At 36.7% G+C, this 13,711-nt stretch overlaps 1 protein-coding gene across 1 annotated transcript in view; it reads right to left on the bottom strand.

The window, feature by feature from the left end:
• LOC104496183 (lipopolysaccharide-responsive and beige-like anchor protein) overlaps window positions 1-12,731 on the bottom strand; it is a gene marked incomplete at both ends in the record, with an annotated part of 62,639 nt that extends 49,908 nt beyond the window's left edge. Inside the window, 12 exons of the mRNA XM_010139264.1 lie at window positions 556-653; window positions 2,421-2,483; window positions 3,985-4,064; window positions 5,882-6,050; window positions 7,060-7,212; window positions 7,321-7,429; window positions 8,652-8,785; window positions 9,449-9,646; window positions 10,554-10,700; window positions 11,018-11,137; window positions 12,384-12,510; window positions 12,610-12,731. Coding sequence (XP_010137566.1) covers window positions 556-653; window positions 2,421-2,483; window positions 3,985-4,064; window positions 5,882-6,050; window positions 7,060-7,212; window positions 7,321-7,429; window positions 8,652-8,785; window positions 9,449-9,646; window positions 10,554-10,700; window positions 11,018-11,137; window positions 12,384-12,510; window positions 12,610-12,731 — 1,520 coding nt within the window. The remainder of the gene's footprint in view (window positions 1-555; window positions 654-2,420; window positions 2,484-3,984; window positions 4,065-5,881; window positions 6,051-7,059; window positions 7,213-7,320; window positions 7,430-8,651; window positions 8,786-9,448; window positions 9,647-10,553; window positions 10,701-11,017; window positions 11,138-12,383; window positions 12,511-12,609) is intronic.
• Between the last annotated feature and the right edge of the window lie 980 nt (window positions 12,732-13,711).

The following is a 13,711-nucleotide window of genomic DNA, read 5'->3' as shown; positions in this document are numbered from 1 at the left end:
TTTCCCTACTGTTCTCTCACAGTAGCGGTAAACCATATCTTTCTGTTTGTTGGCAAAAAGAGATTGTGAATAATCCCTACCACAAAGTGCTACATGTAAACAAATAAAAAGTTACTTCTACAGAAGTCCCATAATGCTTTACAGCCTTAAAAAAAGGAAAGAAAGCCAACAAATACCAGAAGAAATCTGAACCAACTTTTGTCAGCCCACTTCCAGTTCTAAAACTCATGTAAGAATTGGAGGCTAAACACTACACATTAATAGATTAAGACTTAACATCGATGTATAGACTAACTCAAATTAATCAATACCTGTTTAAGTGTGACTGACAGATTGGAAACATTAAAAAAAAAAAAAAAGACCTCATTGATAATAAATCCGACATCACCTCCTGTTGAAAGGACACCTGGTCACAAAAATCGCCCAAGATGAGGAGTCTAAGATTGCAACACATACACTGACAAGGACCTTTCAGATTCCCTGGGAATTCTAGCAATCAGCAGTATGGTCTAAATACTACATTTCCTTTGGCCCACTTACAAAATTCACACTTACTGTAATCCATTCCTCTGATCAAAAGCAGGGATCATAGAAGTGGGATGCTCTGACATCAGAGCAACAAGCAACTGCAAGACATCCATGAGATTGTCATCCTGTTGAATAGAAGTTACAAACGTGAATTAAAAAATGCATGTATGCTAGAACGTTGTTTTGGATAAAAGAACCACTACAAAACATTCCAAAATGATCTGGAGAGTAATAGGAAACTAAAGACCAAAAGAATTAGGCCAGGATCAAAAGAGCTGAAGATCTGGTAGGCAAGTGCAGGAGAAAATGTTACCAAAAAAATATAAACTTTATTTTTTAGAGTAAAAAGTGATACTTCTGTGTCTGGGGTGTAAACCTTGGACAGGGAATGAACTACTGGACTATGCTATTTCCTTCCACACAGGTGCTAATCTGTTTGCATGTGTGTTTCCCCCTCTTTTACTGCACAGGAGCTAGAAATAAACTGCTGCATATTTTCTGGGGCACAGGGTTGTGTTTAATGCAAAATCTCTACTAATAAATGTCCCCCCCAGGGGAAAAAAAAAAAAACAAAAAAACCAACACACACCATCTGCCACAGACAATATTTAAAATGGGTAATTCAAGCTACTCAGTAATGTTGTCCGTACTATTAAAGCACTCTAAAACTACTGTTTATTAATTTGTTCCAAGTTAATTATAATTTAAAACAACCTACAAAGTAACAAAACGCAACTGTCTTTTTCCATACTTTGTGGTACTAAAATGAAAGCTTATTTAAGAAACCCAAACCCTTTCCAACACTTTCGAACAAGTATTAGAAAACCAGTTTCACACCCCCTCAACAACTGTTTACCTGACAATACTATTAGCTTACATTACAGATGCTATCACTTATGAATGGCTCCTATGAGAAGGCTAAATTTTACTTTTGCTTATGTTTTCCTGAATTGACAACTAAATACCTAAAATTCTGTAGGATTCATCATCCATGAATCCTTTAGAATTGACCATGCAAACTGCTAAGACAGTTAAAATATCACCTCCTCATCTGAAGACTTCTGCTGTTTTGATTTACTCTTCTGTGTTACCAGGAGTCTTATTTCCTACACCTCCATATAAAAGAGAATGACTTGGCCATGGTACTACCAAGTAGTAGTAATCAGCATAAAAGAACCAGCATAACCAGAATAAAAGGAAAATATAGGTGTAAAGAAAAAAAGAAAAAAAAAATCCATACTGCTTGAAGTGAAATTCAATTAATTCCTTATTTTACCCATTTCAAGCACCCTTACAGAGATGAGATCAGTTAGATTTATGTCCCCATTTCCCTTGTCTTTGATGTTGCATCTGGCAGAAAGTGCCTTTTCCTGGTGCTAAAATATGAAGATGCAGATGTATCAGTGGTAACCAACATTTTCTCCCAATTAAGTTTATATGCTCCTCTTAGATGTCATTAACATAATCTTTATTTTTTTAATGCATGTTTTCAATTTTACTGTTTTATTTAAGAAGCAAAATAAAAAGGGGAGAAAAACAAAACAAAAAATATTACTTTGGCAGCTCAAACAAAGATTTTGTCTGTTGTTTTTAAAGTCAGTCTCACCATCTGTTTTTCTGCTTGGTAAATCAGTTTGCAGAACAACATAAGAAACCATTTTGACTTACTAGCTTAATGAACTTCAATCTAACATTGAACGAAGTGCTTAAATCACTGCAAGAATATTGGCAATTCAGCACACTACACTAAACAGTTGGACAATGTTTGCTACTTCCTCTGCAGAGCCATCTTGTGGCATAACAAAGGTAAAATCTGAAAATATTCAAATATTTGGTGGTCACAAACAGCAGTAGTACACCTCTCTCCCGCACACCCCCAAAATAAAAATTACCTCATGTATAGTGAGCAGGTAATTGAGGATAGCCTGCAATTCATCTTCTTTTATTCCGGAGTCCTTTAAAAACAATCAGGTTTTAACCATCACCTTTCAAGTACAAAAGCACCGTTCCCAAAAGAACACTACCACAAGCATTGGTTATATACAGAGCAAGCCCCTCAAGACAAATTTGTTTTCACTTGGTTCTGTAATAGCTTCATAGAGGGAAGGCAGCTTTCTCCCTGCCCAAAAAATACCCACTGAAGGTTATAAAAGTGCTTTAAGACAATTCCACTACAGGCATAAAAATAAGCTAGAAAGTAATATAGTAGCTGAAATTATTAGTGACATGTTAATTGATACAGACAACTTGAACTGAGAGCTTCCTATTAATAGAAGAATTAAATTAAGGTGGCAAAGAAGATTCAGAAGTAGACCTGGATGTTTAATTCTAAGCCTGTTAGCTATGCCTACAGCTGAGATTGCTTCTTATTTTCCACTACAGAATCCTACCTTCAGCTGCCATCAACCTTGCAGAAATTTAAATCATTCATGGTATTTAAGTCAGGAATATGCTTTCAGGTCTTTTTTGGTGATAATAAAATAAAAACCAACAGTTTTTATGAACAGGATGAAGTTAGGGAAAAGCAGACATCTTTGTTTCTAGGGCTTTTATTTATTAAAGCAAGTCTCTCATTTCCCAAAAAGATTTTGCACCACTGTGAACAAATAGAAGATTGATCTTCTCCAAATTTTCTATGATGAACATGCTTGTTAACGTCCTTGTGAAACTCTATCTGAAACTAACCAAGTTATAAATCTCTAACAGAAGATTTAAAAAAAAAAAAAGCAGCTACCACTTAATGAAAGTCTTCCAGAGTTTAATAGCTAAATTATCCGAGATACTTCAATTGCAGAACACCCAATTTTAAGAAAGGGTACGAGGGTCAAGAGCCGAACTTTTCTGACAGTTACTCCTCCATACTGCTGGGGCTAAGGGTAGCAGCGCAGAGAGCACAGTGGTCCCTCAGCAACACAGGGATAGAGGAGAAAAGGGGGCTAGATTCAAATACAGAAAAGTTAGTCTACTGAATGGAGAGAACAGGAGATCAGGATTTACAATAGGAAAGGGTTAAGAAGAGTCTACAAGCAGTAGAACTGATGAATTTCAATATTCTTCTAATATCTCTAATTTTCAGTTGTGAAACTCATTCATAGAGTTTTTCCCATCCTCCTCTGTCCCACAGCTTATAATGGCAAATGTTGCTCATTAGTCTTTACACACTTCTGTTGCAGGAGATAATGTTCTTATAAAAAAAAAAAAAAAGACAAACCAAACATTTCTAAGTTACTGATTTAACAGCTCTGCTTTTGCTATAAACAGCTTAAAAGGGAGAAACACGCATCTTTAGCACTGCTGTCTGTGGCAAGAGCCACAAGCAAATGATGCACTTACATGGTATTTCTACTTACTTATTTGTATACAAAACACGACACGCTTAGAAAAAAACTATATTAAAAGCTATATTATGATGAAAGGAAACTTAGATATCCTATCATAACTTAAAAGATATCCTACCTTCATCACTAGCTGTTTAATGAACATCAGCAGAAATGCTCGCAGAGATAAAATCTCTTTTTGAGTAGGCCGTGGCCCATCTACAGAAGAAGAAAAGTAGATATACGAAATGCAAATTATCAGTTTTATTAGCATTGTATGTATTTTCACATAAAGCAAAATAAAAGGCATTTTCTAGATGAAGAGGGCACAATTCTAAGTAAAGTTATCTTTCTTGCACTTCAGACTGCAAAACAATAATGTATTTTATCACTGTTGATGAGCAAAATGCCCAACCAGTGATGTTCTACTAAGGCTTTTATTAAAAACAGTTTTCTAAACCTCTCTAAACTCTTTTCATGATTTTACTGCTTCCTAGCAGCATCTATGAAGCAACTTCATGCAAAGAGTAAGACTAATATGAGAACTTTATGTCAAAATTTCCAGATTTCAAATTTCTGCAGTTTACAACTGTTTGTAAAGTTCTTCTGCTAAAGCTCAAAGGACGAATTACAAGACCATTCTTACACAACGAAAATCAATCTAACAACGTTATCTGTAAAGATTACCTTGAAAACCATGATTTAATTTGTTAACTCAAAGTCAGAGGGACTCGCTTCTGTCCCCCCCGTGTAAAGCAGACTTCCACTGAAACATTCTAAATACTCAAACACCGAGTAGTTCCCAGGAGAGGCAGGGTTAAAAAAACAGGTGCAACCAGATGTCAATGCCCAGCAAAAGTTTTCCTACAGAAAGCAAATGAACTGCCGTACGTGCCCTTCTAGGGACAGTTTTTACATTTGCTCATAGGTTCACAGTTCTTTTAACCATCTAGGAGAAGCAAATGAACTAGCAAACATAAGTGACCTCTCAGGTCTGGTTTTATACAGCACAGACCCACAGGCATATTTAGTTTAAGAATAGTTATTTTCAGTATAGATCAGGCTAGTTCAAAATAAGCCATTAAATTACATTAGCAAGACTGCCCTACACATACACTTGCATCAGGCTCAATAAACCAGTTCAGAAATTAACTGAGTAAAGCCATGCCTTCACTAAACAGAAAAGAGAACACACATGTGCTTCGCTCCTTACAGGGCACCAGACACGACAAAACAATCTTTGCAGCCCTCTAATAGGAAGGGTTGGCCATTTTGAGAAGTTGGTGGCAAGAAGTCTGAAACATCTAAGAAGCATTCACTCCCAGTACATCTAGCTCTCTTTCACCATCTGCTTCTCCCTCTGAAATTACAGAGCCTTTTTTCATTACAGGAGAGAGTAGAGATATAAGTTATTCTGCCTTCGCCAAGACTATGTGACCAACCCCAGAAAACACAGAACTAGTAGAGAAGTCAAAGTCATACTTCTAATCGACATTAATTCCATGTCAATGACAGGTACTAAACTTCTGCTCTACATTTATTACTTCTTTCATCATAAGTTCAGTGTCTGGATTAACCTGTTTTTTACGTTGTTGTCCAACAAGTTCATATTCCTGCACCTATCAGAGAGACTCAATATCCTTGTTTTCAGCTACAGCGCTATTATCAGTAGATCTTAAAAGCACTTAAGGACTGTCCAGTATGTGAACAAGCTCCATAAGAGACCACGTTCTCAGACACAGCTCTACACTTCCAAAGACCTACCATTTCTCTGACCAGTTCTATCCAGTATTAATTCACACAGGTCTTTGATGAAAGAAGATACGACTTCTGAAGAAAGTTTCCATTAGATTGTGGGGGAAAAAAAAAAAGCTTTCAAGAATATCCTAGGGACAAAAACACACCACTCAAACTGATACAGTGAATCCTCACTAAAATAAAATTATTTCTGAGACATTTACAGTTCTATTCTACAGATTGTATACAACACTTTTATTAAAGAAGTATCAGCTGTAAGAGCAAAAATGAGTACATACCCATGCCCTTGGGAGTTATACCACTGCGATCCTGAGGATTCACTACCCAATAATAATACTTTAGGGTATGCATGACCAAAAGGACTGTTCCAACCCGTCGGACTGCGCCATATATGTTAACAGTGGCAATGAACTCAGTAGATAGGTACGTGTACAGGATCAGCTGAACCTACAACACCCAACCATGAGATCAAAAATCATTACAGAAAAATTGCAGCACATCAGACAACCAGCACTCCTAAATATCATCTATTAAAATGTCTTAAAGAAATAGATTCTTCTCTGCATAGCTTTGTGAGCGCCTCAAACCCTTGCAAACTGATGAAGAAGTTAATTTTATTTCTAAACTACAGAGCGCTACTGTGTTTTTTAACCTGGTCCACACCCATAGGAGCATGAAAGCATGGTAGTCACACCATCAGAGAGAGCTGAGATTGGAAGGCACCTCTAGAGATCATCTAGTCCAATCTCCCTGTTCACAACAGGGTCACACATGAAGTATTATAGTGAGGTGCATATTTATTATAGGCTTAAATATTTGTTATTTAATTATCTACATATCTTCTTTCCTTTTTTCTTCTGAGGAATAATGACTTCAATAAAACTTAACAGTTTAATTTAGCTGTAGCAAACAAATGTTTAACAACAACTTCAACAGTAGCATTGTTAGTGCGCTCTCAGTTTTTGAAATGCAAACCAAACCCTTAAGGAGGGGATAAAAAGATTTGGTAACAAGGTTTCATGAGCAACCAACTGGAAAGCTTCCATCCAAGCTGCTAGCTCTCAGAGAACACAGAATAACAAAAAATACTCTGAAGGGAACATGTCAATTTAAATGAAGACTTCAAATCTGACATCCAGGATAAATTCTTTTAAAAGTTGTTGGGTTTTTGCCAACTAACCCATCCCAAATTCCTTCTAAATCTACAATACTGACTGGGGTCAGGGACTCCAGAAGTCACTCCCAATGCTGCTCCACAGATTGCTGCAGGTTTCCAAACTCCCTGAAAACCCTGCAAAACAGGACAGATCCTTGCAGAAAAGCAGAATCTGAACAGTTCCTGCATGACTTCTGCTGGGGATCCAAGACCTATAATTGCTGGAGTCCTGACTTAGTCATAACACTCCCAAATCAGTACATCATAAGATACCTTCTCCACAAGAAAAAGCAATTTTACCTGTGCTGGGATATGAATCCATATTGCAGGATTGAGGAGAACATGATCGCACAGCTGCTTCAGTAAGGGCACCCCATTGTGTAAATTGCTCAGGTATTTCGAAAAGGCAAGACAAAGTTCTAGTACAGCTCGGGTAACATGGGATTTGGAAGACTGTAAAAGAAGATCAGCTTAAGGAAGAGTCCTGCAACAGTCTAGGAAATGTGTTTCTTTCAAAAACATTTGACAGTACTGCAAGATGTCAAGGAAGATTGGATTCACCTTTTCTAGGCTATATCCTATCACAAGGAAGCCCTTACAGGAAAGCATCTGTTCTTGCATAGCTATGGAGTTCTTCAACAACTCCATGATGAAAGCCAGTAAAGTAGAACTGAAAAATACAACGATTTAGTAAGAAAAATGTTTTAGAGGGTTACAATGAGACAGAAAATATTTCCAAAATCACAATTCCATCACAGCCCAGAGATACATTTCATGTGTCATATAAATGCCCAGATCAGAACTTTCAAAACAAAAAGCAAGACTAAATTTTGAAAGCTCTAACTTCTTGTTTTTAATAAATGCATTTCTAACTTAAAATTCTGGATTATGAGATAACTATGCAATAGCAAAATTATTCTGAAAAAACATTTTTGCAGAAAGGCAAGTTCAGTGTGTACCTCTGTCTGCTTCGTATTTCACTTACAGCAAGGTGAGTAACAAATGCCATTCCACCTCCTGCTGCTTTCAGATGAGCAGATACAGGAAATACTTTTCTAAACAAAGCTTTATTATTGGTTCAAGAGAATTCAACCCTGTGCTGCTGCCAGAATGAATGTCCATGCCCCTCCCCTTGTGTCACAGCACTAGTGCCCATGAATCAAGACCTTAGCCAGCTGAAAACCCCTCTGTCGCTGGGCCAGTCTGGAACTGAACCAAATCCACGACTCATCACATATGTGCCCAAGTCTGAGTCAGCCTAAGAAAGACAGATGAGTGCACCAATGGGATGAAGGAATATTGCAACCATGCCTTCTTAGCAACAATATGGACTTAGATAATTTTTATACAGTCTCAAAACTACGATTGCAATGAAATGGAGTGAACTACACCACGATTCTAAAAAGCAATCCCTTTGCTATTAATACTACCCTTTAACTTTGGAGCTCCACCGGTTTCTGCGCCTGGATGTTCAGAAGTTGGACTGAGCTGAATAGGAGCTGAAACTAGAGGAAAATCTGGCAGTAACCCTAAAGAAACCTCATGTAGCTGAAAAAAATTCATCCTTCCTGGAGTTTGCCTTGAAGCCTTTCCCATGGATTTTCTCCATGACAGGAATAAGCTCAAGAGAATTGTCTACAATTCTGTCACACAAAAAAACTGAAGTAGAAATGTGCACATTTTGAATCTGTGTGAACTTTCACCAAAAATTTGGTACAAATAAACACTTGGCTTTGAGGTCTTACCTGTAAAAAGGGCACGTTTTTGTTGTTAGACATAATTAATTGTTGCACAAGACAATTGAAACCACTACACCACTTAATAAAGCAAAAGGTAATTCCCTTTACTTAAAAAGTAACAAAGAAGAGAGCACAGTAAGCACATGCACTCACCAAACAGTTGTGTCAATGTGGTCTGATGAATATTGCCTGTAGTCTAACTGTGCAAAGAGAGGGAAAAGTACCTGCACCCCTCCAATGGAGTGCAGGGCACTCTGGATAGAATGCGTTAAAACTGCTTTCACGTCCTGACAAAGAAGAATTAAGAAATATTGAAATCTCCTTCAGAAACTGTGAAAAAGTTTGTTAAAAATAGTTTGAAATTTCTTCAATATAAAAATTAAATTATTACCAAATAAAAAGAAACAGCAAGCAATACAAAAGGGCTGCCACAGCCACACTAAATGCCCAGTCTGGTTGACCTAAGGCTTTAGATATGGTCTACAGCGTAGAACCTCAGATGAACATACAGGAGGGGGCTTGCAAACTCAAAACAAGTCTTTAGATAAAGAGAAACTCTAGAACACATTAAAAACTTCTGATGTATTAAAAGATAGAGGTGTTCAAATGGGGAAGAAAAGGGTATCATATCAACAGGGCAAAGGGTGGGAGATACGTAGCATCTGTAGGAGAGTGGACATTCATCAGAAACTAGGAAGAATTTTTTTAATAGCTAACACAGTCTTTGTAATATGGACATTTTTTAGGTTGCAACTTTGATAAAATAAACTTTTTTCTTTGGATACTTGTGCATCAACACTAATTCAAGAAACAGAGGAGATAGCAGTGGGGACCACCCAAAAAACACAACCTATCAGCAGTTCCCTCTCTTGTCCAAATCCCTGCGACACTTTAAGGTTTCCAAACAGAAATCATTTGTATCCTCCAAATCTGTGAAAATGTTGAAATACCTGCAGCATGAGGGCATGTGGTGAATGAACAAAAATAGAAGGGTTATCCTTAGGGGATGACTCTAGACACAGCTGTGCATCTGTAGCCCTTGGATTGTACATAAAAGCAATAGCACTGGATAATTTGCCATCATAAAGCAATAATTTGTGATGATCAGCAAGGAAGAGATCACTTTCTGCCTTGAATTTGAATGTTCCCTGGATTGGGGAGCAGGGTGGAGGAAGGCAAAAAAAAAAAAAAAATTAGATTACTCACACTGAAAATACAGTTCAGAGCACAACTATTGCCAAAAAAATGACTAAAACATTGCTTCTTCCTCCTGAAGCATATTTCATATTTTATAAAATATTTCGTAACATATTTCATAAAGAAGGGGTCTCATAAGAACATTGACTCAAAGTCAGTTTTACAGAGTCAGAAACAGAAATTTTTTTTGACCCCTGGAGAGTGAGATTGCCAAAATAGTGGGTAATGTAAAAGCAGCACATTAGCCAGGCAGCGGAATGACAGTCAGCAGCGTTCGCTCGGAAGGAACTAATAATTGAGGAGCAGATAGAACAGGAACCATCTTTTTAAGCGTATGTTTGTACAGCTGCTAGGGAATAGCAGTCTTCAATTAGTGCCCCTCAGGCTATGACAAAACAAATAATAAATCACTGCAACAAAACTAATCCTCAGCACTAACTTCACACATTGAAAAAAGTGACTAGCGCAATCAACAATAAAGCTACATTTCTAAAACAAATAGATCATACTTGATCTAAAGTTTTCAGCGTCAATGAAGAAGTGAGCCTAGCCAGAGGTAACAGTGCTGTTCTCCCATTCCCAACCACCAACACAGAGATTTGAGAAGTAAACAGGAACACAATTCATTTTTTATAATAAATTAAATAATAGAATTAATTCTTATTTTACTTTGTGAGGTGACAGATATAGGCCTATAGACTTTGGAGAAGTTTAATACTTTGGAGAAGTTTAATAAGAAGATTACACAGTAAGAACATTTTTAGAATGACACAGAGGTGTCACAACATTCTTAAAATCCACCATAAAGAGTCTCATCAGAATTAAACTTCGGAAACTTCACAGCTGATTCTAAGATACCTTATATCCCAGACCAAGCTGATAAATGGCAAAGATCTGAGCAGCATTGAGAGCCTCACTAAAAAGGTAAACGGATGTCATTTGCCCACAAAACACTCGATTGGCATCTGCTGTTTCTGAAGAACCCAGGAAACATTTGTCAAATGTCTGAAAATTAAACAGAACCCGGTAACAGGATTTAATCTATGTTACACAAACAAATTACGCAAAGAGTACATATATTATCGGGGAATACTATTTTCACATAAAAAAGCATTTGAAGGACTCAGCAGAAAGAAATTTTAAGTTCTGCGATGCATAAAAGGAGAATCTATACCTCCACCAAAAAGTTACTGATTTTATTTCAACATTTTTTTAAAAATGCATACAACAGGGGAAGTTTAGTAATGCAAAGGCAAAAGTAATCTATTTAATCCATCAAGACACCCAACTGTAGGTATTAGTAGTACACAGGGACTACTTACATCACTGGTGTTGACAAACCATGTTATTTCTCCATAAGATGCTAGTTCCCCATTCACATAACATCGAAGTTCGCTATTTTTCCAGCGGTTATAGATGTGCACTATAGTAACCATATACCACTAAATGATAAGAAAACAGTTGACGTAATTCTGTAGACATTTAAAGTAGCTTAAGCATTAAAGTGGGGCATAGTACAACAACTTCAACTATTTATGTGAATTAAATTAAGATTGAAAGATTTATTTTAACTTGAAAGCATTAAGTCATTAAGTTTTCTTGCATAGCTATGTCAAAGGATAATATGCCATTTTTCCCACAAAAAGTAGACACTGAAGCTTAAAGGATATTTATGGCATAGAACTCGAAAAATCCTCATGGCAATGCTGAACCAAATTTACACTGAAACCACTCTGTAAACAAGAAATGAGTTTTAAGTTGGGGTACTCTTAGCATGATGGACTACTGCAAATGCTGCCATTCCAAAAAGCAAGGATGGCTCCAGACTAAAGACTTTCAAAGGCTGTGCACGTCAAATTATCACAAACAGAATCCATATTTACAGCAAGGGATTACTGATAAGAAATTCCTGAGGAGGCCTGCTCTCCCACAAAATGTATACACCAGTTGCTTCAGAAGCATTAGCAGAATATCTAATTGAAAAAGGAAACATTTTCAAGGTAGTATTACACTACTTAATTGGCAAGCAAGCCTTGAATCGCAATAATAAAATCAATTCTAATTTTTATGTTTAACAAAATACATAGAATAGAGCACCAAATGCCAGGAGACTATTTTCTGGACAAATTGAATAAACATAAGGTTTAACATTCTTTCAAGAATGAATTTGTTGTTTTCCCACACGTAATAAGGCCAAACTCCAATTAATGGTCCTAACTTGGTTAGGAAAATGGAATGTGGTTAGAAATCACGCTTTCTTACAATAACACTGCATTTGTCCACTCACATCAGTAATGACGTAAAGAGAAGACTTAGCAAAACCCTTTAGGAAAAGGAGAAGAGAATGTCTGAAGATGGGAGAAAACACAGTATAAATGGAGAAGGAAAAAATTCACAAGCATTGTAACTTCCAAGCTGTATACATGTGCTAAGTTCTCAGAGAACTCACATGAGTCTCATAAATTCATAAATCTTCTGGTAAACTGCATTTTCATTTTCTAGCTCTTATTCATTTCATAAGTAAAATTAAAAAGAAATAAGAATTCAGAATATAAATTTGTTTTGCTTATTCCAGTATAACTGTTGTTATACAGAAAGACGAGCCTTATCAACAGCTACAACACTCCCCCCTCCAGGCTACATTTTTAAATTTATGAAACCTATTTGAAAGATTTTATTTTTACTCACCTTTTGTGGCTTGAAATCAAATTTTACACAATGCTGGAAACCTTTTCCCTTTGATTTTATGGATGTTACAATCAAGCAGCCTCCAACAAAGTGAGCAGAATAACCAAGTCCTTTGTTTGTTCGAAAACTAACAAATTAGAACAAAATCAGCACATATGAGATGGAAGCAGAAATCACTGAACAACAGAAATCTAACATCAGAAATATGGTTTTACATAATACTCACCAATACAAGTAAGGCTTATCCTTATCCACATTGATATTATTTACAGGATCCATTCTTAGCCAAGTGTGGAAAGTAAACCCATTCTGGTATGGCCACTTGGCTATAGGAGGTAAAGCAATAGCCTAAAGAAAGCAGAAAGTGGTTCATGTAGAGAGATCAACATCACAAAAGCAAGACTGCACAGCTTAAGATACACACTACAAATGTTTACAGTACAAATACATACAGTTTGTCTGTACTAAAAAAAAATCTGGCCTAACTTCTGTGCTTTTTGTACTCCCCTGTTCAAATATTTAATTAATCTAAATATCTTAAAACTGGTCTTTACATCTCAAAGAATACTATTAATAGTAGCCTACACGTCAAAAATTAAATGCTTTAGTGGAAGCCTTACAGCATAAAAACTCCTCAAAATGCAAGTTCAAGTTGATTTGGTCGTGGGGTAACCTGACAGAATAATCAGGTTTATAAACTCATTTTCACATAGTCTTGGTATTCAGGAAAATACCTGATTATGAAAAGAATGTGGCCACAAAAAGAGTCATATACCTTTCACTTCACAGATTCTTTTCTCTCTTGAAACTAATGTCTATGTAGCCTTCCAGTTAGATTATGACAGACTTACAAACCTCCTTAAAAGAAAGGTAATACAAACCCCACCAGTCAAAATCTTCACATCAAACACTGTTCTTTACGTCAGCTCAAACTCTGCAGCAGGGCCCTTAGTTTCAAACAGTTGGGGTTTATTGTGTGGTGGTTTTTGTCTGGTTGGGGATTTTTTAGCATTACTGTTCACTTTCTACCGTTTTGCTGCACAGATTTGCAATGCAGACTTCAACTAAGACTGCAACAACCTCTGATCAGAGATGCTGTCCAGATGATCAACACCAATCAATAAAAAACATCAAAGATCTTGAGTGTTGCCAGACTCCTCATGCTCCTACGCCTCATTCAGCTATCCCTGTCCAAACAAAATCCTGTAAATCCTTCTCTATACCAGCTAACTGATCAGTCTGCAGACTGTCTTTGAGCTCAGCTTTTGGGAACTGATAGCACTATCATTGCATTTAACACACAATGGATCTTGGAGTAATTATTATAT

The sequence above is a fragment of the Buceros rhinoceros genome, unplaced genomic scaffold, assembly GCF_000710305.1.
Source record: "Buceros rhinoceros silvestris isolate BGI_N320 unplaced genomic scaffold, ASM71030v1 scaffold41656, whole genome shotgun sequence".
Classification (NCBI taxonomy): Eukaryota; Metazoa; Chordata; class Aves; order Bucerotiformes; family Bucerotidae; genus Buceros; species Buceros rhinoceros.
This window is presented reverse-complemented; position numbering and strand designations above follow the sequence as displayed.